The sequence below is a fragment of the Pinus tabuliformis genome, chromosome 3_2 (assembly GCF_031772625.1).
Source record: "Pinus tabuliformis cultivar Carrire ecotype Pingquan chromosome 3_2, CPIR1, whole genome shotgun sequence".
Classification (NCBI taxonomy): domain Eukaryota; kingdom Viridiplantae; phylum Streptophyta; class Pinopsida; order Pinales; family Pinaceae; genus Pinus; species Pinus tabuliformis.
In genome coordinates, this window is record NC_142302.1 from 621,437,529 (window position 1) to 621,459,822 (window position 22,294).

The 22,294-nt window shown below is 34.0% G+C and overlaps 2 protein-coding genes across 2 annotated transcripts; both read right to left on the bottom strand.

Annotated features, from left to right (window-relative positions):
• Positions 1 to 3,039: 3,039 nt before the first annotated feature.
• Positions 3,040 to 4,526, bottom strand: LOC149182145 (low-temperature-induced cysteine proteinase-like). Its single transcript, XM_089418480.1, has 2 exons — positions 3,852 to 4,526; positions 3,040 to 3,731 (listed from the first exon to the last, which is right to left on the bottom strand). The coding sequence occupies exons 1-2, from the start codon at positions 3,965 to 3,967 to the stop codon at positions 3,536 to 3,538; spliced, it is 312 nt and encodes a 103-aa protein (XP_089274606.1). The 5' UTR covers positions 3,968 to 4,526; the 3' UTR covers positions 3,040 to 3,535.
• Positions 4,527 to 4,540: 14 nt separating this feature from the next.
• Positions 4,541 to 5,348, bottom strand: LOC149182146 (mannan endo-1,4-beta-mannosidase 2-like). The gene is made up of 2 exons (XM_089418481.1): positions 4,860 to 5,348; positions 4,541 to 4,732 (listed from the first exon to the last, which is right to left on the bottom strand). Exons 1-2 carry the CDS (start codon positions 4,968 to 4,970, stop codon positions 4,541 to 4,543), a joined length of 303 nt encoding a protein of 100 aa, XP_089274607.1. The 5' UTR covers positions 4,971 to 5,348.
• Between the last annotated feature and the right edge of the window lie 16,946 nt (positions 5,349 to 22,294).

Here is a 22,294-nt window from a genome sequence, read left to right on the forward strand (position 1 = left end):
TTTGAAATATGCACGTCAAGGAGCTTCCTTCTCACTAGTTATTTTGAGTGGAGCTTCAACCAATCTTGCACCCTTGCAAGGAATGTTCAGTTAGATTTTGGATGAAAGTAGTCATGTTATTCCACAGAAGCATGCTGTGGATATTGCTAAAGCAAACATTACAATGGTTGGATTACAAGAGGTTTCAAAACCTTGAATTTTACCTTTGCGATGTCTTTAGTTTTGTAATGTCATCTAAAAGTATAATGAAGGAAAGTATCCCTCATTCTTCTTATATTGGGCACTCCACAGATCAACATGGATTAGAAGCCACCTCTTAAACCATGGTCTACTGAATTAATATTGAATGTGCAGGAAAGAGCAATTGATGCTTCTAGACATGCTATGCTGATAGCGAAAATGAGCATGGAAACAAACATTGGAGATATTGACAAAACTGGTCGATTGGTAGAGGAACCTGTAACGCTTGAAAAATCGGCTCAGCTTACTCCGGAGGCCACCTATTATCGAAATCTTAATGACTTAGCATTTGTTATGTAAAAAATTATCGAAATCTTAATGACTTAGCATTTGTTATGTAAAAATATAAACTATATTTTTTTTAGATAAATTGCAAGTTCCAGCAACATTAACGGCTTTTGATTTCAAATTCTCTATCTACTATTGCTGGGCAGCAATCTAGAGAAAACTCTGTACCCCAACATCCAGTATGTTCGAAACCTGTTCGGATCAGACACTGATGTATCCAGGGTAATGTTAGTGTTTTCTCTTTATTTTCTATTTTTGAAAGGCATTTTGTTTATTCATTTTTTCTTCAATGATTCTTTATATGTCACAATTCTTCTCGATTATTAGTTTCTGACTTGAGGTAAGATATTATGCCCGAAAATCACTGTTGAACAAGTCATTTTTCATATTTAAAAAAAAACCTTCTGATTGTGATTATGTTCTTTTAGGTTTTAGTCTCTAAAGCTCTTCCATTGGATCCTTTATTCAACCTTCAAGTTGGCTCTCTGATCTGCAGTACATATTTTTTATTTATTTCATGAGTGCGCTGTAAATCCATGGTTAACATTGTGTTTCAAACGAATGGGTAGAAATAAGATGTAAGATGGTGGCATTTACAATAATCTTGTATGCATAAACAATTTGATAGAAAACAAGCTTCATACAGATCCATCCTACAACAGCTCTGATAATATTTTGGACATTTTGTTGACTGCTGGATTTTAAGCCAGAATATTACTGGAGTTTGACTGTTTTGACCGATTCAGCCTCTAATAAATTCTCCCATCACTGAAGAAAATGTGGATCATACAATCCAGCTCGCATAGAGAAGAAACCGTGATCTTGTTTCGTAGCTAGTCTTTCAACTTGAGTTGCAAAATGCGGGTTTGCATGAGTAAGCTTGGGCATATGAACTCCAAATGGATCATTCTTGCTCTCTAAAAACCAATAAATCTTGGATGAATATCAAAGGTCAACAGTTTAGCATTCCAACCTTAAAACCCTGAAAGGCTACCTGAAATATGAGTTGTGAGAATTAAAGTAAAACAAATGGAACTTCAACATGTCAATCACACTATAACAAGGGTCTTTTACTTGCAAATCTATTCCAAATACCAAGATTTCAGCCTTTTACTTGCAAATCGCTTCCAAATAACAAAATTTCAACTTTTTACTTGCAAATCGATTCCAAACACTAAAACTCCATAGGCCGGAATTGATGATTTGAAAAGAAAAATGCGCACAAAGAAATGATGGATGACTAATCTTAAGACAAGTTCCTACATTGAAATCACAGAATGGGAAATCATGTGGGAAGCAGTGGTGGTTATCTCTGCATCAGGTAGTTGATTTATAAGAACATCATCCCAATTAAAGGCAGAAATTACCGATGTGGTGGTTATCTCTGCATCAGGTAGTTGATTTATAAGAACATCATCCCCATTAAAGGCAGAAATTACCGATGCCATAGGCACAACAGTAAGTGCTACCAACAGGGCATGCATAACAGTCATCGCACTTTGCTGGAGGTGTGACTGGAGAGGGAAGGGAAAAGTATTCAGATAGAGATCACACTGACTTTTAACCGGAGAAAAACCCTCTCAGAAATTGAAAAAATCCAATGTATATTCATAAAAGGCATGCATTTGCGCGCTTGTCACTTGTGGCTTCCAGTTTAAGTTGCTCCAATGATATATTGTTAATCTCTGTTCGGCTTGGTCTCCATTATTCATGCACTATTTTTGCGTTTTCAAACTTCAGGGAGATGACAAGTGTAAAAGAAGTCTTAACTGTCAAACAAGCTAAATGTAATGTTTGTTCCCTTTAGTCATGCCTTAAAAAATATATTATATTCAACAAGAAATAGTCTACATATCTGCCATGAATCTATTCACATTATTCATGCGCTATTTTTGCCTTTCAAACTTCAGAGAGGTGGCGATAAGCGTAGAAGTAGTTTCAAAGTTGAGACATTAGAAGTAGTTTCAAAGTTGAGACATTTTAACATTAACTTCAATAAGAATCAGGTACACAAATTTTACCAATTGAGGTCATGCATCTGACACATAAGAACAATCGTGACTCCCATAAATGAATGGGCAAAAATAAGATGTAAGATGGTGGCATTTACAATAATCTTGTATGCATAAACAATTTGACAGAAAACCGACTTCATACAGATCCATCCTACAACAGCTCTGATAATATTTTGGACATTTTGTTGACTGCTGGATTTTAAGCCAGATTATTACTGGAGTTTGACTGTTTTGAGCGATTCGGCCTCTAATAAATTCTCCCATCACTGAAGAAAATGTGAATCACGCAATCCGGATCGCATAGAGAAGAAACCGTGATCTTGTTTGGCAGCTAGTCTTTCAACTTGAGTTGCAAAATGTGGGTTTTCATGAGTAAGCTTGGGCATATGAACTCCAAAGGGATCATTCTTGCTCTGTAAATAACAATAAATCTTGGATGAGTATCAAAGGTCAACAGATTAACACTCCAAACCTTAAAACCCTGAAAGGCTACCTGAAATACGAGTTGTGAGAATTAAAGTAAAACAAATGTAACTTCAACATGTCAATCACACTATAACAAGGGTCTTCTATTTGCAAATCTATTCCAAACACCAAAATTTCAGCCTTTTATTTGCAAATCGCTTCCAAATAACAAAATTTCAACCTTTTACTTGCACATCGATTCCAAACACTAAAACTCCATATGCCAGAATTGGTGATTTGAAATGAAAAATGTGCACAAAGAAATGATGGATGACTAACCTTAAGACAAGTTCCTGCATTGAAATCACAGAATGGGAAATCATGTGGGAAGCAGTGGTGGTTATCTTTGCATCAGGTAGTTGATTTATAAGAACATCATCCCCATTAAAGGGAGAAATTGCCGATGCCATAGGCACAACAACAAGTGCTACCAACAGGGCATGCATAACAGTCATCGCACTTTGCTGGAGGTATGACCGGAGAGGGAGGGGAAGGGCCAGGGTTTGGAGAATTAGACCCATTCTTAATCAGATATGATGGCCGTATTGCGATTCCACATTTTCCAAATGAATTGTCAATGTTTCTTTGCAACCTGATGTACTCCTTCTCACCCCAGCTTGGTCCCATGAGTTATTTACAATCCAGTTGTCCACATCAGCTGACCCATAACCCACCAGCGTCACACCATGATCCAAACCACAATTTCTAGTAAATACACCCACCCTGTCACCCCAAAAAAGCCAGCAAAACCATTGATCAATTGACTTGCACTGCATGCATGTGCAAAAAATATGTATTGGAATACCATGTAGATAAAATCTATGCAAAGAATTGGACACTTACAGATTTGCAAAACTGAAAGTCCCTTCCACCACCTTCCATGGCCACACTGATTGGCTGAAGTGCTGCAGCATTCTGTAATGACTTCTCATAATTGGTTGGCTCATCTTCATAGCCATCAATTGTTAATACATGGGAAATTTTCTGCAAAACACATATTAACGCTTTATACATATACTGATAATATCCAAAATATTCCCTATGACCCAATAAAGTTATTTAATTGATAGATATTACCAGTGCAATGAAACTTTACCCATTTAACCCGAAAGGTTTTTTCGGCACAAATTATCACAGAAAAAAATGGTTATTTCGAGGGAAAAAATAAAAATAAAGCAAATAAAAATTAGGGCTAAGAGAGAGGAATGAATCTCTGCACGCAATGATGCAGTTGCATGTTAGGGTCTTGACGTTGTATTCATAGAGGCTAGGTGTTATTGTCCTAAGGTTGTATTCATAGAGGCTAGGCGGGAAATCCTGAATAATGCAGGATTTTTTCCTGTTTCATAAGATTGAAGATTGTATTGTATTTATAGAAGTTAGGTTCACCAAAAAACAGAGAAGCCAAAAACATGCACAAGATCCAGAAAGACAAGCAATGCCAGCACAATCAAACACCCAAAAAACAAAAAATCGGTGGAGGGATTCAACGATTGACGTATTGCAAGGGCCTATGCACAACCCTGAAAGTCTTATACACCAGGAGAAGTCTGTAGTGCTTTGTATTGGCCATCGTTGAAGGCCCAAGTTTTGGAAACATTAAGCCCATGAGCTGCAGCGTGTTCAAAATCAGAGGTAACCATATGTGTAGCCGTTCCAAGGGAACAAGTGTGTAGATCTTTCGCTGCCTTGGAAAACGCAAGTGCAAAATTCGTCCCTCTGACCTGAATAACAAAAAAAGAGATAAATTATTACTTTGCATTAAAAAAAATGATAAAATAAATAAAAGAGATGTGTTACCAGTTTGCTTGCAAAAATTTGGAAAGACCCTGTTGAAACAGAGGAGATTACCCTGGAAAGCATCCCATCTAAACCCTGGTCAGCGGTATCTGGATGCCAATGTTCCAGGAGAAACTGAGTGCGTAGAAAGTAACAGAGATGGCGAAGTCTGTTGCATTGCATTCCTGAAATAAAACATAGAAGAAAAGGAGCCGAATCTCCTTTCCCACAACAGCAGCTGCTTTAAGCCTGCCTGTCCTCCACCACGCCTGCGACATTCGACTTTAAGCGTTCGATGCAGAGAGTGTGAAAGCAAACACTGCAGATGATCCATGGAAGTAGGGCCGAGCTAGGGCAAGGGCGAGGTCTCCACTCCGAGAAGCCCCGGGAAGGAACGCTGAGCCAGGGCGAGGTGATCTGTTCCGTCGCATTCTTAATTTGAATACCTTACTGTACCGGTCTAATCAATCGTATGGCTAAAATTATTTTAATCGTCTAACATTTAAATCAAAGGCTTAGAAATGTACACATAATCTGAGAGGAAATTTTATTTCAAATGGAAACGCCTTACGGCGTAAAAACGCCTTATGGCGTAAAAATGATGGAAAGCAGTACATCAGCCAGCATTCAGTGCAAACACACCTCACAAGATTTGTCCCCTGCTTGATATCAATCACAAAGTTGCAGCAAACAATAGATTTAACATAAGATGTGAAGAAATAAAAGAATTTGATCTTCTTGGTCTCCTAAGAAAAGAATATATCTGAGTGTGAGTGTTAGCCCTGAGTTTACTGAATGGAACTTTGTTAATGGATACTTCTAAAATTCAAATTTGAGATTGATGAAGACCCTATGCCAGAAGAAATTCGCAAACTAGCACATAGCCTTGAATTTCAAATTGTTTCTTTCCATCTAGAAACAGAATAAGGGCACTTATAAAATATGGACCTACATATGATCCATAAGTTTCCAGTGCTACTAAGGATGCAGTCAAAAGTACTTCCTTCCAGAGAGATAGGAATAAGCCTTTTGCTAATGACTAGTATGACATTTGGCCTCTGGCTGATCTCTAAATTTATGGTATATCTGACCTGCCCTCTCCACATCTGCAACTTGGGGTACATAATCAATGTGCATAGGGCTCTTATAACCAACAACATGCAAAGGACTCATCCAAGTTCAATTATTTTAAGTGATGTGATGAGCTCTATTCTAATGACTTCGAACTTTGTTATTGAAGCTAAATTCTAAACAATTCTTCTAAGACTAAATTCCTCTTAGTATAATGATATTTCTACTTTAAAAGAACAAACATTTTGCCTAATAAAAAACCTGGAAAAAGAAGATCTGAAATAAAAGTAACCCTCAACACAAAAATTTCATCAATATAATAGGCACCAAATCCTAGTTCATCACATAGCAGAATTCACGTTTAATTTCAACCTCAAGGAACATTGTATAAATTCACTTCTTAACCTCACTGAACTGCTAATCTTGAATTCTCTGAATCAGCAGAGCCCTCTTGTTTTGAATTCATTTGTGCTGATTATTTAATTGACCCAAAATTTGTGTAAATTGTATGAGCTCCCGTTTTCTGTCCTTTAACATGCTTCAGTACAAGAACGATGGAGAGTTTGGATAAGGTTATTCATCTACAGTCTTGATTATATGGATGGGACGAAATTCCTCCAGATCCACCCCATGGTCATTTTAGGATTCAGAACAAACGGTCTCCTAGAGTTTTCAACTTGCTCAGACACATCTGCTGTTAATTCCTGTAATTCTGGTTTCTGTACCCTGAGATACAGCACCAAAACTATTGTCCTTCTTCGTCTATCTAAACTAGTTTTGAATCTTGATAGTTTTCTCTTGATGTTATTCCATCCCTTCCTCAAGTCTCCATAGCAATCTGGATTCTGTATAGGAAGAGATGGCCTCTGGCTGATCTCTGAATTTATGGTATATCTGACCTGCCCTCTCCACATCTGCAACTTGGGGTACATCATCAATGTGCATAGGGCTCTTATAACCAACAACATGCAAAGGACTCATCCAAGTTCAATTATTTTAAGTGATGTGATGAGCTCTATTCTAATGACTTCGAACTTTTTTATTGAAGCTAAACTCTAAAAAATTCTTCTAAGACTAAATTCCTCTTAGTATAATGATATTTCTACTTTAAAAGAACAAACATTTTGCCTAATAAAAAACCTAGAAAAAGAAGATCTAAAATAAAAGTAACCCTCAACACAAAAATTTCATCAATATAATAGGCACCAAATCCTAGTTCATCACATAGCAAATTCACGTTTAATTTCAACCTCAAGGAACATTGTATAAATTCACTTCTTAACCTCACTGAACTACTAATCTTGAATTCTCTGAATCAGCAGAGCCCTCTTGTTTTGAATTCATTTGTGCTGATTATTTAATTGACCCAAAATTTGTGTAAATTGTACGATCTCCCGTTTTTTGTCCTTTAACATGCTTCAGTACAAGAACGATGGAGAGTTTGGATAAGGTTATTCATCTACAGTCTTGATTATATGGATGGGACAAAATTCCTCCAGATCCACCCCATGGTCATTTTAGGATTCAGAATATTCACAATGTTGTTCTTCATCTTCATTTTGTGTTCTGTTTTACAGACAAACGGTCTCCTAGAGTTTTCAACTTGCTCAGACACATCTGCTATTAATTCCTGTAATTCTGGTTTCTGTACCCTGAGATACAGCACCAAAACTATTGTCCTTCTTCGTCTATCTAAACTAGTTTTGAATCTTGATAGTTTTCTCTTGATGTTATTCCATCCCTTCCTCAAGTCTCCACAGCAATCTGGATTCTGTATAGGAAGAGATTTTTTTAGGCTATCTAACCCTGCATTTTCTCTGAGTATTTCTTCCTCTCCATGCTGTCATAGGTCTAAGTTCTGACAGTCCGAGTTGCCCCATGAACAACACTAGCATCTTATTGAACCCTTTTTCAAAAGAGATTTCCATAGCTGAACAACAACGAGGATTATTAAATAGAGATAAAATAGTTACATCAATTTCAAGAGAAGAATAATACCCATAATAGTACATTGAGGTGATAATATGAACCCATAGCTTCTACTCAGAGTTGCACATTTAGCTTAACATATAAACCATAGATCTTCTCTTCTACAATTTATCTACAAATGACTTGGTTTGTATCACATTGTATAATCCCATATTTACATATTTCTCTTTGATTTTCCTTAAAGGTTGCTTCCATGCCCTGGAACAAAAATACCTGAAACGCTTGTAAATACATTAGCATTTCCCAAAATAAACAATGCCACCTTCATTTTTGTTACACATTTTATGTGACATATATATTAGCATCTCATTTTCTGTCTAACTATTCTTTAGTGTGGATATTGTCTATAAATATCATTTACTACATTCTTTCATCTTGTTTTGATAACGACTAATTTAAAATTGTCAAAGGCTAGATTCCATGTTTTTAGTTGTCACCCAAGTGCAACAGTTCCATTTTAAGATCTTAATCAGATGTTTTTCTCATATACAACTTAGCAGGTTTAATATTCATCAAGGTTCTTCCTTTTCTTTGTGACCTTTCTGATATAAAAATCTAAGGTTCCAACTTCCAGATGTCTTGAAACATTCCTTTGCCTCATGCTATCCTAGAGAAGGATATTGAGCTAGATTCCATGTTTCTAGTTGTCACTCAAGTGTCTGTACATTAGTTCCAGCTTAAGATCTTAAACAATTGTTTTTTCACATGCAACTTAGCAGGCTTGATCTTCATCAAGGTTTCTTCTTCTTTGCGGCCTTTTAAATGTCATTTGCCTCAGCTATCTTAGAGAGGGATACCAACTATTTTGAGTTAGATTACCAGATAAGACGAGGACCATCTTAGGTTATTACAAATGTGAATAACAATCTGAGAACATTTTCACCATCGTCTCCAAAGGAACTTGAACAATATGAAACTGGAATTAGAATTATTCTCTGTGGAGTTGTCAAAGGTAATGTTGATATAAAACAAATATCAGAACATGAAAGGGGCACTAGAGAAAGTTTGATAAGTTCTATAAAACACAGGAATTTTGGGAGTTAAATGATGATCGTGAAGAACTCGTAGCAGCTGCAAATACTGCTATCAATGCAAGTGAAACTGCATGTTCATGACCATTTTGGAATAACTAGAGCCTCTTTTTGCATTCTTCACTTAGGATGGCCTAGACCTCCTCAAGGAAAAAATCAAATAGGTGGAGGACATACATGCATCTACAAATTATATATCTGGAGACCATCAGAATGGAAGGCTGGTCTCATTATTACAAGCAAGCAAAAAAAATATTGTCAAATGGAAGTGTGAATAACAAGGCCTTGAGGCTTGGAAGTTTGAATGACACAAAGGATATGGAGAGTTCAAAGGGTGCTCTCACCTTTAATTATTGAAGACAACCTCCAAGAAGCCAACATAATTCTATGTGACAGACAACAAGACAACTCTGTTCAATGCACTAGTGAGGATTCTCCTTATGATACTATCTAGATTAGCAGTGACACTAAGAACACAAACAATCACAATGCCTAAGGTAAATGGCTCCTCCAAATCTCAGAATATATACCATGATTTCAAAAAAAATTGGGGGAATGTTACCTTGCAAGCCTTTTCCAAATTACGCATAGCATCCAACATTACCTTTATTGCTACAACTCCAACCTACCACAGTGTCATTGGTAAGGGTTGCATCATGAAGAATTGCAAAATTCATGCAATTGATATGTTGGAATGTCTAAGAACGGATTCTGGTAAAGTCATTCTGCTTAAGCTTTATTTGGGAACACAGAGGACTGGTCGATAAAATACCTGAAACGCTTGTAAATACATTAGCATTTCCCAAAATAAACAATGCCACCTTCATTTTTGTTACACATTTTATGTGACATATATATTAGCATCTCATTTTCTGTCTAACTATTCTTTAGTGTGGATATTGTCTATAAATATCATTTACTACATTCTTTCATCTTGTTTTGATAACGACTAATTTAAAATTGTCAAAGGCTAGATTCCATGTTTTTAGTTGTCACCCAAGTGCAACAGTTCCATTTTAAGATCTTAATCAGATGTTTTTCTCATATACAACTTAGCAGGTTTAATATTCATCAAGGTTCTTCCTTTTCTTTGTGACCTTTCTGATATAAAAATCTAAGGTTCCAACTTCCAGATGTCTTGAAACATTCCTTTGCCTCATGCTATCCTAGAGAAGGATATTGAGCTATATTACATGTTTGTAGTTGTCACTCAAGTGTCTGTACATTAGTTCCAGCTTAAGATCTTAAACAATTGTTTTTTCACATGCAACTTAGCAGGCTTGATCTTCATCAAGGTTTCTTCTTCTTTGCGGCCTTTTAAATGTCATTTGCCTCAGCTATCTTAGAGAGGGATACCAACTATTTTGAGTTAGATTACCAGATAAGACGAGGACCATCTTAGGTTATTACAAATGTGAATAACAATCTTTAAAAGAACAAACATTTTGCCTAATAAAAAACCTGGAAAAAGAAGATCTGAAATAAAAGTAACCCTCAACACAAAAATTTCATCAATATAATAGGCACCAAATCCTAGTTCATCACATAGCAGAATTCACGTTTAATTTCAACCTCAAGGAACATTGTATAAATTCACTTCTTAACCTCACTAAACTGCTAATCTTGAATTCTCCGAATCAGCAGAGCCCTCTTGTTTTGAATTCATTTGTGCTGATTATTTAATTGACCCAAAATTTGTGTAAATTGTATGAGCTCCCGTTTTCTAATGAGCCTTTTGCTAATGACCAGTATGACATTTGGCCTCTGGCTGATCTCTGAATTTATGGTATATCTGACCTGCCCTCTCCACATCTGCAACTTGGGGTACATCATCAATGTGCATAGGGCTCTTATAACCAACAACATGCAAAGGACTCATCCAAGTTCAATTATTTTAAGTGATGTGATGAGCTCTATTCTAATGACTTCGAACTTTGTTATTGAAGCTAAACTCTAAACAATTCTTCTAAGACTAAATTCCTCTTAGTATAATGATATTTCTACTTTAAAAGAACAAACATTTTGCCTAATAAAAAACCTGGAAAAAGAAGATCTGAAATGAAAGGGGTTTGTGCTCAAGGTGGTTAATGTTATTCTTCCAAACTAAAGAAACAAATGATACATAAAAACTGAAGACAAAAATAGGGGTAACTCCGAAAGCTCTATGGAACAAAGCCAGAGCACCTCTGCTGCTTTGCATTCAACGTAAGTTAGAAAAATGTGAAATGGGAAATCACAGTGTTCACACAGAATCTGATATTATCAATGAAGCATCTGAACTATCTGTATCAATGAGGTATTGAGAAATTAACCCAATGTCTTAAGAAACCCAGATTAATTCAGACAACGTATAGTTAACCAAGTTACATTTACAGAAGACAAATAAATTCTGATTCGTAAATTGACAAGTTTAGACCATAAATACCTCTGTAATACCCTCGGGCTGCCCAACTCTAGGAATGGAAACAGTTGCCAAGAACAAGAATTGAAATCGCCTTAAAATCGTATGAAAACAGAACAAAATTGTTTCGCTTAGCAAATAATGGTGCTTGAATATAAAACTTTTTAAAGATGATTTGCAATGTAATTGTCCGCATTATATAATTTGAATGATCTGGACGAGCCTGGAAAACGGCGGGCCAAGTTTCTGTCAAGCTCAAGTCATGTCATTTTTTTTCCATGCACACAGGGTTGCTATTGATATAACAGCACAAGGCTACGTATAAAGGGAAGAAAGACATGAAGAGTCTCTGCGAAGAGTCTCATCGCCAACAGAAGAGTCTCATTGCCAGCAGGCAGTCCCTGCGAAGAGTCTCATTGCCAACAGAAGAGTCTCATCGCCAGCAGGCCAGTCCTGGCCTTTCATGGCCCATTACCATGGGAAAAAAACCATTTTTCTATGAAAAAAACAGATTAAACGAATGACAGAAAACACTCCAATCATCTAACACACATAATCAATGGCTCAGGATCGCACACGTCACATTTTAGGGATGTCTTTCTCAGAGGGAACGCCTTACGGTGTAATTAATGAGATAACTTTGTTTATATAGATAGTATATTTTTATGATAAAAGTTTGGATGGTAATCTATCAAGTTTTCATTGTTAAGTATCTTTTTTATTGGGAGTCTATCTTTTTTTGTTTATATATTGATAAGTTTGAAGAGTGGTTAGATTCGTAAGGGGGTGATGGTATCTATTTGGGCGAGTTTGTTATAAGGCTTCTTTCATATACAAATGACCTTATTCTGATTGTTAAAACTGCTCTTGGTTTGCAAGAGCACTTACTTTTCTTTGAGCATTTTTGTAAAAGGGTGCGAGGGCAAGTTTATGTTAGCAAATGAAAATAGTGGTTTTCTCTAACCAAAAAAAACATTACCAACATAAGTTCTACTTTGAAGGCAACACTCTGGAAGATGTTGTGGAGTACAAATACCTCATAATTGACTCCAATAGAAATCTAAGTTGGGATAGTTGTAGAAACAAAAGAACTTGGAGGGCTTGGAACGCATTCTATTCTTGTCAAAATAGGTGTAAAGAGGCAGAGTTATGGGACTGGAAAACCACTCAAACTCTTTTTGGGCTTTTAGTGATTCTGGTGATTTTCTACTATTGTGAACTGTGGGCTAGTTGTACATCTAACATGTAGTAGAAACAAATTGAGAAAATTCAAAAGCACTTGATTACAAACAAGTAAAAAATTAAAAGTGCAGTTCTTTATGATATCTTGTTAAGTAAAACAGGGGTTGCTCCTATTGAAGCAATCATTATGGTGGTGCGATTCATAAGATATTTAAAAAAATTTGAGCAAATGGAAGAGGGTAGATGGCATAAGGCTGTCTTTAACGACACATTGCGCAAAATAAAGAAGACTTGAATGCAGCAAAATAACAAATGTTTTAGTAAACATGGAATTTGCTTGAACATGTGTTCCACAAACAACAAAGAGATAAAAACTTTTGTTATGGATAAGTTCCACAAGCGTACTTGGGATAAGGAACTAGGGAGAAATAAAAAGTATTATATTGAAGATTTTAATCCTATTCATAATCATCAACAACAAGCATAAATAGGAGCCATTATTTCTTGGAGAGCCAAAAAATTTATAGATCAATTAAGGACTAATTCTCATCAACTTCGCTGTGAAACATGGTGCTGGAAAAGGCCAAAGAAATGTGGGAAGAAAGAGTATGTATTTTTTCTCTTTCGGAAAACTGGAAACATAAAAGCATTTCATTTTAGAATGCGAGGCCTTCAAAGACAACAGGGAAAGTTATGCAAATATTCTGGTTGCTAGCTCTTGGGATAATTTATTAAGCGAGGGGTTTTTCGAGAAGCTAGAAGCATTTATTGTCAGGCTTCACAAGAAAATGGTTGAATACATGAATAAGATGGAAAAACAATCTATCCAATAGGTTATCTTTAGCCTCATGGACGTTAAAATAATTTCTTCTTCTTCTCCTCAATGCCCTTGAGGTTAGGCTTTGGTATCAGAATGTGATCTCTTTGGGTTGATCCATATTTTCCATATATATATATAGAGAGAGAGAGAGAGTGTGTGTGTGTGTCAATTCTCGAAGTTAGGCTCTAGTAGTTGGGTTGGAAAATGTGATCCCTTTGGGTTAATCAGATTTTCCATGATTAGATATATATATATATATATATATATATATAAAGGGTGATAATATTATTAAGAAATAATATAGCATTTAAATTTTAATAAAATATTTTTCCTTTATTAATTCTTTAATTCTTTGGAAGGAAAGGATTATAACAATAAATTATCATTTAATTTACATTATTTATATTTTAATTATAAATATTTATGTGTTTATTCACCTAAATTATTAGGCAAATATTGTTTATATCTTTATAATATATTAAAATTTTATTTTTATATCATTTTATTGGTGAAAAAAATGAAGTTTTATGGCAAAACTAAATTAAAAATAGAAAAAATCAAAATCAAAAGGAAATAAATAGAAATAGAAAAAACAAGGGAAAAAATCGTGGTTAAAAAAAATAAAAATATTTCAATTATTTTTTCTACTTAAGGCTTTTAATCTTGCCAAGAATTATTGTCTTGCCAAGAATTATTAACAATAGTATATATATATATATATATATATATATATATTCTATTTTTTAACCCATTTCACAATGTTATAACTAATATAGATGAGATGGTGTGAATATATTATGTTACATGGTGTCAATATCTAATTTACACTTGATAACTACTCATATGAACTTGCTCTTTAGAATAATTTTTTTTTAGACAGTTCGATCCTCCATTACAAATATATGAATAAATACTATTTTCCTTATTTTAGTTATCTTCTAACAAATAACACTCTTTACTTGTGTATATTAAGTATAATTACTTATTATATATTTAAAATGAGGAATAGAGGGAAGTGCATCCATCCATTAGACAAGTATTATGCTAACATCCAACAACCTACCTATCGCATAGATTATGTAATTTTATTCGATGGTGAGATTGGGTAAGAGTTCCTCTAAAATTTCAACTAATATAGAAACACATACCCTTGTTTGCCATAGAACAAACCATGAAAGAAACATGAATTCGATTCGAAGAGGAAACATGCACAATAGAAGACTTTCTACTATCCGTGGAGGAGAAAACTTGCCTTAGAATGTAGTAAAATTTTTCTAACAGCCCTTATAAAAAATCCATGTAATAAAGTTAATAAAGGCAAAATAATAACCATGGTCATGGGACATGTATTCCAAGATGAATGTTGGGCAAAACATCCTAGTGTGGGAGTTCATATGGTTTAATATGGCTAAGGAAATTGGCAAAGGAAATGGCAAAGGCTTTGGAAAGGCAATGTGGCATTTATTTATAAAAATAATGGAAATTAGAAGAAAAGGAAGGTGAAAGGTCGCAGGTTGCATGTGAGGAGGAAAATGAAGGAAAATAATGGAAATGGAAGAAAATATAGGCCTCATTAATAAAAAGGCTTGTAAGGATCAACTCACAACTTTTGTCAGTTCAATTTTGGAGCTCTCATTCTATTCTGTCTCTCTCTCATACTCTTGGACACTTAGATTTTTCTTGGAGCACTCTAGGAGGAGTGTGGCATACTTGGGATTTGGATCAAGAAGGAAAAAAGGAGCAGGAAAGCACAAGAGGACATCAGGATCAACATCTACAACAGGTTTTTCTTGTAGGTGTCGAGTTGCATGTATGATTTCCTTCCTAGTTTTGGCATGCATGGCATATGCATGTGGTTTCTTGGTTATGATTTGTCATTGGCATGGAGGATTTCCTAGATTGACAATGCTTTTGCCTAGCCTTACCATTTCCTGGATAGCCATGGTGTTGTGGGTTTCTTCCCTTTTGTTTTCTAGTTGGTTCGCATATTCCTTTGGTTGTGGGTTGAGTTGTTAGTCCTGGAAGCCTTGGTTGGACAAAAAATTTGGAAGCCCTGTAACAAATTGGGTTGAGTTACTAGACCTGGGAGCATTGGTTGGAAAAACACTCTAGAAGCCCTTGGTGGGTTGAGTTACTAGTCTTGGAAGCCTTGGTTGGACAAACGCTCTGGAAGCCCAACAACACTTGTGGGTTGAGTTACTAGTCATGGAATCCATGGTTGGAAAAAGACAATAGGAGCCCTAGACAACTTGGGTAGAGACTAATCTGGTGATGGTTAGTGATGTATGACCGTGAGGTGGAATCACTAGTTGAGGGTTGAGTTGGTTTGGCTTTGGAAGCCCTGGTTTGGTTTTGGTTGACTTGTTCCATGAGATCCCACATTCATGCTTGGAATATGGCACATTGGTGATTGGCTAAAAGAAAGATTTGGTTCAGCCAATCTATGGTTCGGTGGTTCGTGGAAGTCTCAAACCTAGTTAGCCTTTTCATTCATTAATAAGATATTCTCTTTGGTAATCCGTGTGTAAATGTATTGGTTCATATGTGGAATTTATGGCGATTATATGTTGGTTATGAGTATGTTTTATGACAGACTTGATGTATGCTTTCATCATGTTTTGATTAGCAAATGAATGTACAATGAATATATGACCTGAAAGATGAAAATGCAACTAATGAGATAATGCATCAATGCTTCCTTGTGAATCTCAGATAAGTATGAGACCCTTATGCTCATATCTGATTACACATGTGTGACATGTTTGATGAAATGCCTATCATGCTTAGTAGGGATCTGGTCAATTACTTGATCAAATGTTTGCATCAATACATGCTTTTCCATGTTATTTATTATTCTTTATTTTTTCATGAAGTTTTGGGAAGTGGCTTGAGTCATGGCCCTGAAAAAGTGACACAGAAGTCGGGGTCACTGGCACAAAACTAGTTGGAAAAGTCCACAGTTGTTGGCTTTCCTTTTTGTGGGAGCGATTAGAGGCCTATAGTCTCATGCATGGCTTGTCAAGGGAGCGACTGGGGTGTTATATCAGTGAAAAGTTGAGTTTCCTCAAGGGTTGGCCACCTAGAAGGGTAGGTTGGCTCCTAGAGGTTCTGTAGGATGTGTGGAAGGTCAGATTGGTTGTGTTTCATCAGTTCCACTTCCTTAAGGTGACCTAGGAGTATGAATCACATCATAGTAGCATCTTGTCACATGTTTACCCTAGTGGACCGAGTAGCTTGGATAAATGTGAGAGGAGGTTGTTACAATTTTGAATTTGAAGACACATGTTTGGTGGATCCATGATTCAAGAACCATTTTATTGAAGAATGTGGGCACAAACAACAAAATTTAATACTTATGCATAGGCCACTAGTGTACTAATTCTTATGTGGCACGTCCCAACCATAAGAAGGAAACACCCTTGTGATATGTAGTATGGGCATGACAAGTCACTTTCTCACATCAAGGAAATCCTTGAAGAAATAAGACCTCATGAATGGATCTAACCTTCCACATTGGTGCTTTCAATTCTTCTGGAGGGATGGATCTAGAAAATGATCTGGATCTTGTCCTTCATCATAATATTTGATTGAGTTGTTGGTTCTAAGGTCCTCATGAGTAAGTAGTCTCTCTATTACTCATTTTATTTTTTCGCCTTGATTACGTCTTAAAGTTGCTTGTTGCCTTTCCTTATTCTATTAATGGCTTCTCACACCTTGTTTTCCATCCTGAAGAGTGGGGTTTTAGTGACAAGCTTGCAAATATTTATATATTCCTCTCTTATGGTAGGTCACACCTGGTAATGCGGGTCTGGAAAGTATTAATGTAATCATCCATGGTGTTCCTCTCACAACAATCATAAGCATCAAGGTATCATCACCAAAAAGGTCAAACTCTAAATCATGATAAAAAAAGACAGAAAATGGGTCTCAATTTGGAGTTGTTGGTCCTTAGGTATAGTAAGGTTATGCTTTTACATATGGATCTACTCCTACTACAAATTGAAGGTATGTTGTTATATATAATATGGATCAATATTTGGATCTCTAATTGGATCAATAGAATAAACAATAGATCACGTACAAAGGTATCCATATAGAACCATTCCAAATTTATAATGATGAATTCATATATTATGACTTGAAACATATACCTTTGCAACTTACAGGGTTAATGGCGCTTTGTACATTTTGATACTCATATTCTGTGTGATGACCCTATTCATGTTTTTACAGGAGGAGTTTGTGCACCAAATTCAAGTTACAATAAGCACTAGAGACATAAAGAAATCCCTCTCTCAAGGTATGTAACTGCAATTAAACATACATAGGCATAACATACTAGATAATACAATTATTTCATTCAAAATTTTCTCTTAATTTTTCCATACTTGGAATAATTCTTTGAATGTTTTGAATGTGCAAATAAATATAAAACAAATACCCTATGAATGAGGTTTAAGCTTGTTACAATGTGCCTTTAGTTGAAGGCATGTATTATGTAGTTCATGTGCAATAGTTGTTGCTACCTTTACCCATTTTTTTCCCTATGTTCTCTGCTAAGTAAACCACCTCCATCCTTCCTGTGGGTGAGATAGATTTTGTTTAGGGAATTTTGCTTTCTAATTTTCCCTAAGTACCTCCCAACAAACAAATGTCCATTTTATTTCCTTGTCAAGGGCTTTTTCAAGACACCTAAACCACCAATACTTGAAAATTAACACCATCATTTCCTTCCATGCCAAATCGTTTTAGGTTTAGTTGGACACTTGGTGAGAAAGTCACACTTCTGGCTCTCCATCATGATATGTCTGAGAAATCATTGTAGTTGCTATTCTAGTATTTGGCATCTTGACTTCTACTTTCTTCACTACTCATAATGATTTTGGCTCTACTATTTCTAATTCAATTAGGTCCACTATTTCTTGCTTTGGTTTTGCTCCAACTACCCCTACTTCCTAATGATGGCTCTACTTCTACTCATTCAACCATGTCTACTATTACATGCTTTGGTTCCACTCCAACTACCCCTACTTCTCTTATTTCTCTAACCTCTCCCATTTCCATGGGAGGTTGGTTAAGCATTTGTTAGGGTAACATTAATTAGTAGCACTCCTTTGGAGGAATAGGCTATATTCCATCTAGATAATCCATTTTCCTATTCTCACTAACTGTCAAGAACCTCTTGTGATCAAAATCAATAGCCAAGAGTTTTTGAAGATGAATAGGTAGGGAGCTGAGCTTGGTCAAGGGTAAGTTGTTGTTAGGATTCAAATCTACTATGATATTCTTCCAAGGGACTGAATGGAATCTTGTTTGTGATTGTTCAATTGTGCTTGTATACATGTTTAACCTAAGATGTGTTAAATGTTGAGATGTCAAATTCTCCAATGCCAATGCCATTCAATCGAATACAAAATTTTTATCCAATCAAACATAAGAAAAAGGGATTTAAAATGACTTAAATATTTGTTAAAATTTTGGTTAACATTGTGAATATTAAAATAATCACGAGAATTAATACATAATACACAATACATTTTAATGATAAACCATTAAATTATATTAAGATTGTAAATAAGATTACCTTTTGAGTATGATATTAAAGTATTTTTTGTTATTTAAGCATTTATCTTCTTTTGAAGTAAGAAAATAAAAGTTATTGAGGATGCGAAGAAAAACCTGAATAATTATCATCTCCCTTAAGAAATTTCTTTTAAGGAAATTAGGAAACAGTTACTAACATTAGGTAAATATATACTATCTCCTTTAAGAAACTTCTTTGAAAGAAATTTTAGTAAAAGAGATGGTTGAAAAAGTTGTTTAAGGAGAATTGTTTTATTATTATTATTATTAAATTTTTAATTAGATTTAAAAAGTTTTAAACTAACAATTTTTTTTGTCGGAGCAATGTTTTAATAATACATTATATTATCAACTATTGTACATTATACAAACTATTAAAAGAAAATTTTAATGAATAATTTAAAATTAATATTTTCCAAAAACATTTAGAGACAAACTAAATTAAACAAAAATACAAATAAAACCGTAAGACAAAATTTAAAAGCTATGAAGATTGTCTCACTCAAATCTCCTTCAATAACAAGGAGCAACTGTTGTGGCGCTAGTCCCTGCCGGTTAAGAAAAGTGTTTGGTGAGTTATTATGATGAGATTTAATAGGTGTTTAATTTGCATTATTATTAGAGCTAGTTTGCATTACTAGTGTGTTGTAGGCATGCTTATTTGTATTAAGATTCAGTGAATTGGATAGCAAATTGTTGTATGGACTTTTTGACTTTATGCAAACAGTGAAATATAATGAACTTTGCGTTTGTTAAGAATTGTGGTAAATGTAAAAATAGTTTTAGACATAATTTTCCAATTTGTCATGATTTAGAGAGTGTTTAGATTAATAATTAAAATGTAATAAAATTTGAGAGTGAAACATGGAAACTTTGACGGGGAAAAACTATAAAGGGTAATAATAATGCATTACAATATACGAAGAATTAGAGAGTGTTAAAGTAAGCAATGTATTTTAATAAGCATGGGGTATAAAATATATTTAAATGCATAATAATGAATTCATGGTGCATAAAAGATAGAATTTTGTTTTTTTTTTTTTTAACATTTGAATATTATGGAAATATCCATAAAATGATAATGAGCAAATAAACATTAATATGAATATAATTTTGTTAATTGAATCTGTGGTGGAGAGTGTTATGATTGTTGAAAGTCAAGGAGGAACTTAAGCATTTAAAAATTATGGAGTCTTGAACCCATAATTGAAAGATTAGATATCTAGTAACATGTTTGGACATAAGTGATTCCATTGGGGTTAATGTCAATGAATGGGGAATTATTCCATGGTCAAAAGAACAAAACATATATTTATTTAAAAATATTGTTTACCATAACTTTAATGTGAACTTTAAATTTGTCCAATTACTAATTAGCAAAGAAAATAAACCCAGCATCTAATTCCTAATTAGTGATTTGTTGCATTTAATTAGTAATTTGATGTGATGCAGAAGGACATGACTTTTGGTATTTTTTGTAGTTTTGGGTTAGTAAATATAGTATCTAAGTACAATAGCAAAGCAATTTTGATAAGTTTATTTTATAAATTAAAAACTAAAATAAAAAGATTAAAATTAAAAAAACATTTAAATTGTACGAGTTGAAATGTAAATTTGATCATGAGCTGCAAGAAAAAAAAATCATTATCTTTTGGTGTTGTATACTGTTGCTTTTTGCAATATCTGTGTTCCATTTAAGCAAGCTAGTTTTCTTATTGAAATTTTTTCAAAGTATAATGAAGGCATTTACATCACAGATAAACAGATGCCATTAAACATAGTTGTTTTTCTATTTTGTGATTATCTTAATTAGAAAGTATAGTTTAATATAATTCATTTATTTGATATAAGATAAGCATAGGAGATATGATGTCATATAGAATGACGAAATTTGGGATAATTGAAAATAATAAAAGAATGGAGATTGACTATAACATTTCAAATTACTCTATTTATTAGTCAGAAATAATGTTTTGAGACTTCAAATTATTCTATTTATTAGTTAGAAATAATGTTTTGACAGTTCAAATTACTCTTTATTAGTTAGAAATAATGTTTTGACAGCTTGATTTTTTAAAAGTTATTATGTTATTAAACTTTATACCTTAGAAACTATTTATTAGTTAGAAATAATGTTTTGACAGTTCAAATTACTTTTTATTAGTTAGAAATAATGTTTTGACAACTTGATTTTTTAAAAGTTATTATGTTATTAAACTTTATACCTGGTAACAAGAAAGTAATACAACTGGAAGGAATGATATTACATGTTATGAATTATGAAAGCCATATTCAATTAATACTGTTTTAAATAAGAAATAGATAATAGTTCATTTCAATGCGCGAATCTTTTTATTCAAGGAATTTTATTTCTTTGTGATTGGAAGTGTAGTCTTTGCATCATGAATACTGAATAATAAAAATATTATAGGAAACTTATAGTTAGTTAAAACTATAAATAATTTAATAGTTATAAATAAATATAAATGAATAAGAGGTATTTAATATTATATGGGTAATTTAAATCATAAAATGCATTATTTATTTAAACAATGCAAGATAGAGTGTGATATTACAATTAAATAAAAATAAATAATAATAATATTTTTATATTAGATCAAAGATATTGAAATTTAATTAAACATTAGCATAATGAATCAAGAGCCATAGAGACAAAATAAATAGTGCCAATGCAATTTTTATTAACTAATAATTAATGCATTAAACATTGGCATAATGAAAAAATATTGGACCAGAGATATTGAAATTTAATTAAACATTAGCATAATGAATCAAGATCCATAGAGACAAAATAAAAACTGCCAATGCAATTTTTATTAAGTAATAATTAATGCATTAAACATTAGCATAATGAATCAAGAGCCATAGAGACAAAATAAAAACTGCCAATGCCAATTTTTATTAACTAATAGTTAATGCAACATTCCACTAAATGAATGTTCACATACAAGATGATCATTTAAGAACATAGGATTTGTGCTGCAACATTTTGCCTTCTGTCAATACAATGTCATTTTGCCAGCAATTACAGCAGTTCATTCCAAGTCTGCATGTTTCAAAAATTTCAGTTGAAGGGGATCCCATGGAACTTGCAGAAATTTATGCTTCTTTATACTAGCTTAACTGCTGAATTTTAACAAGATCATTTCCAAACTTTCCTAGAATGGCTGCAACTGTGCGTTCAGATGCTACAACTTCAACTGTGCGTTCAGATGTTACAACTTCAACTGTAGCTTTTGTGATAAGCTGACCAACTGCTGTGACATTGCCAAAGGTGATATACAATGTCAAGAACATTAGCACAGAAATACTGATCAGCAAAAGCAGTATGATAGTAGCAATTGACAAAATTTTGCAAATGTTATGTACCTTTCAAATCTGGCAGAAGTCTGTTGACAAAGAATTGGGT

Excerpts from the sequence above, each read along its gene's own strand:
- LOC149182146 (XM_089418481.1), bottom strand. The coding sequence starts at position 4,970 with ATGCAATGCAACAGACTTCGCCATCTCTGTTACTTTCTACGCACTCAG. Across the intron at positions 4,733-4,859 it reads TAGATGGGATGCTTTCCAGG|GTCAGAGGGACGAATTTTGC; the intron begins GTAATCTCCTCT and ends TTTGTTATTCAG.
- LOC149182145 (XM_089418480.1), bottom strand. The coding sequence starts at position 3,967 with ATGGCTATGAAGATGAGCCAACCAATTATGAGAAGTCATTACAGAATG. Across the intron at positions 3,732-3,851 it reads ACTTTCAGTTTTGCAAATCT|GGTGGGTGTATTTACTAGAA; the intron begins GTAAGTGTCCAA and ends TTGGGGTGACAG.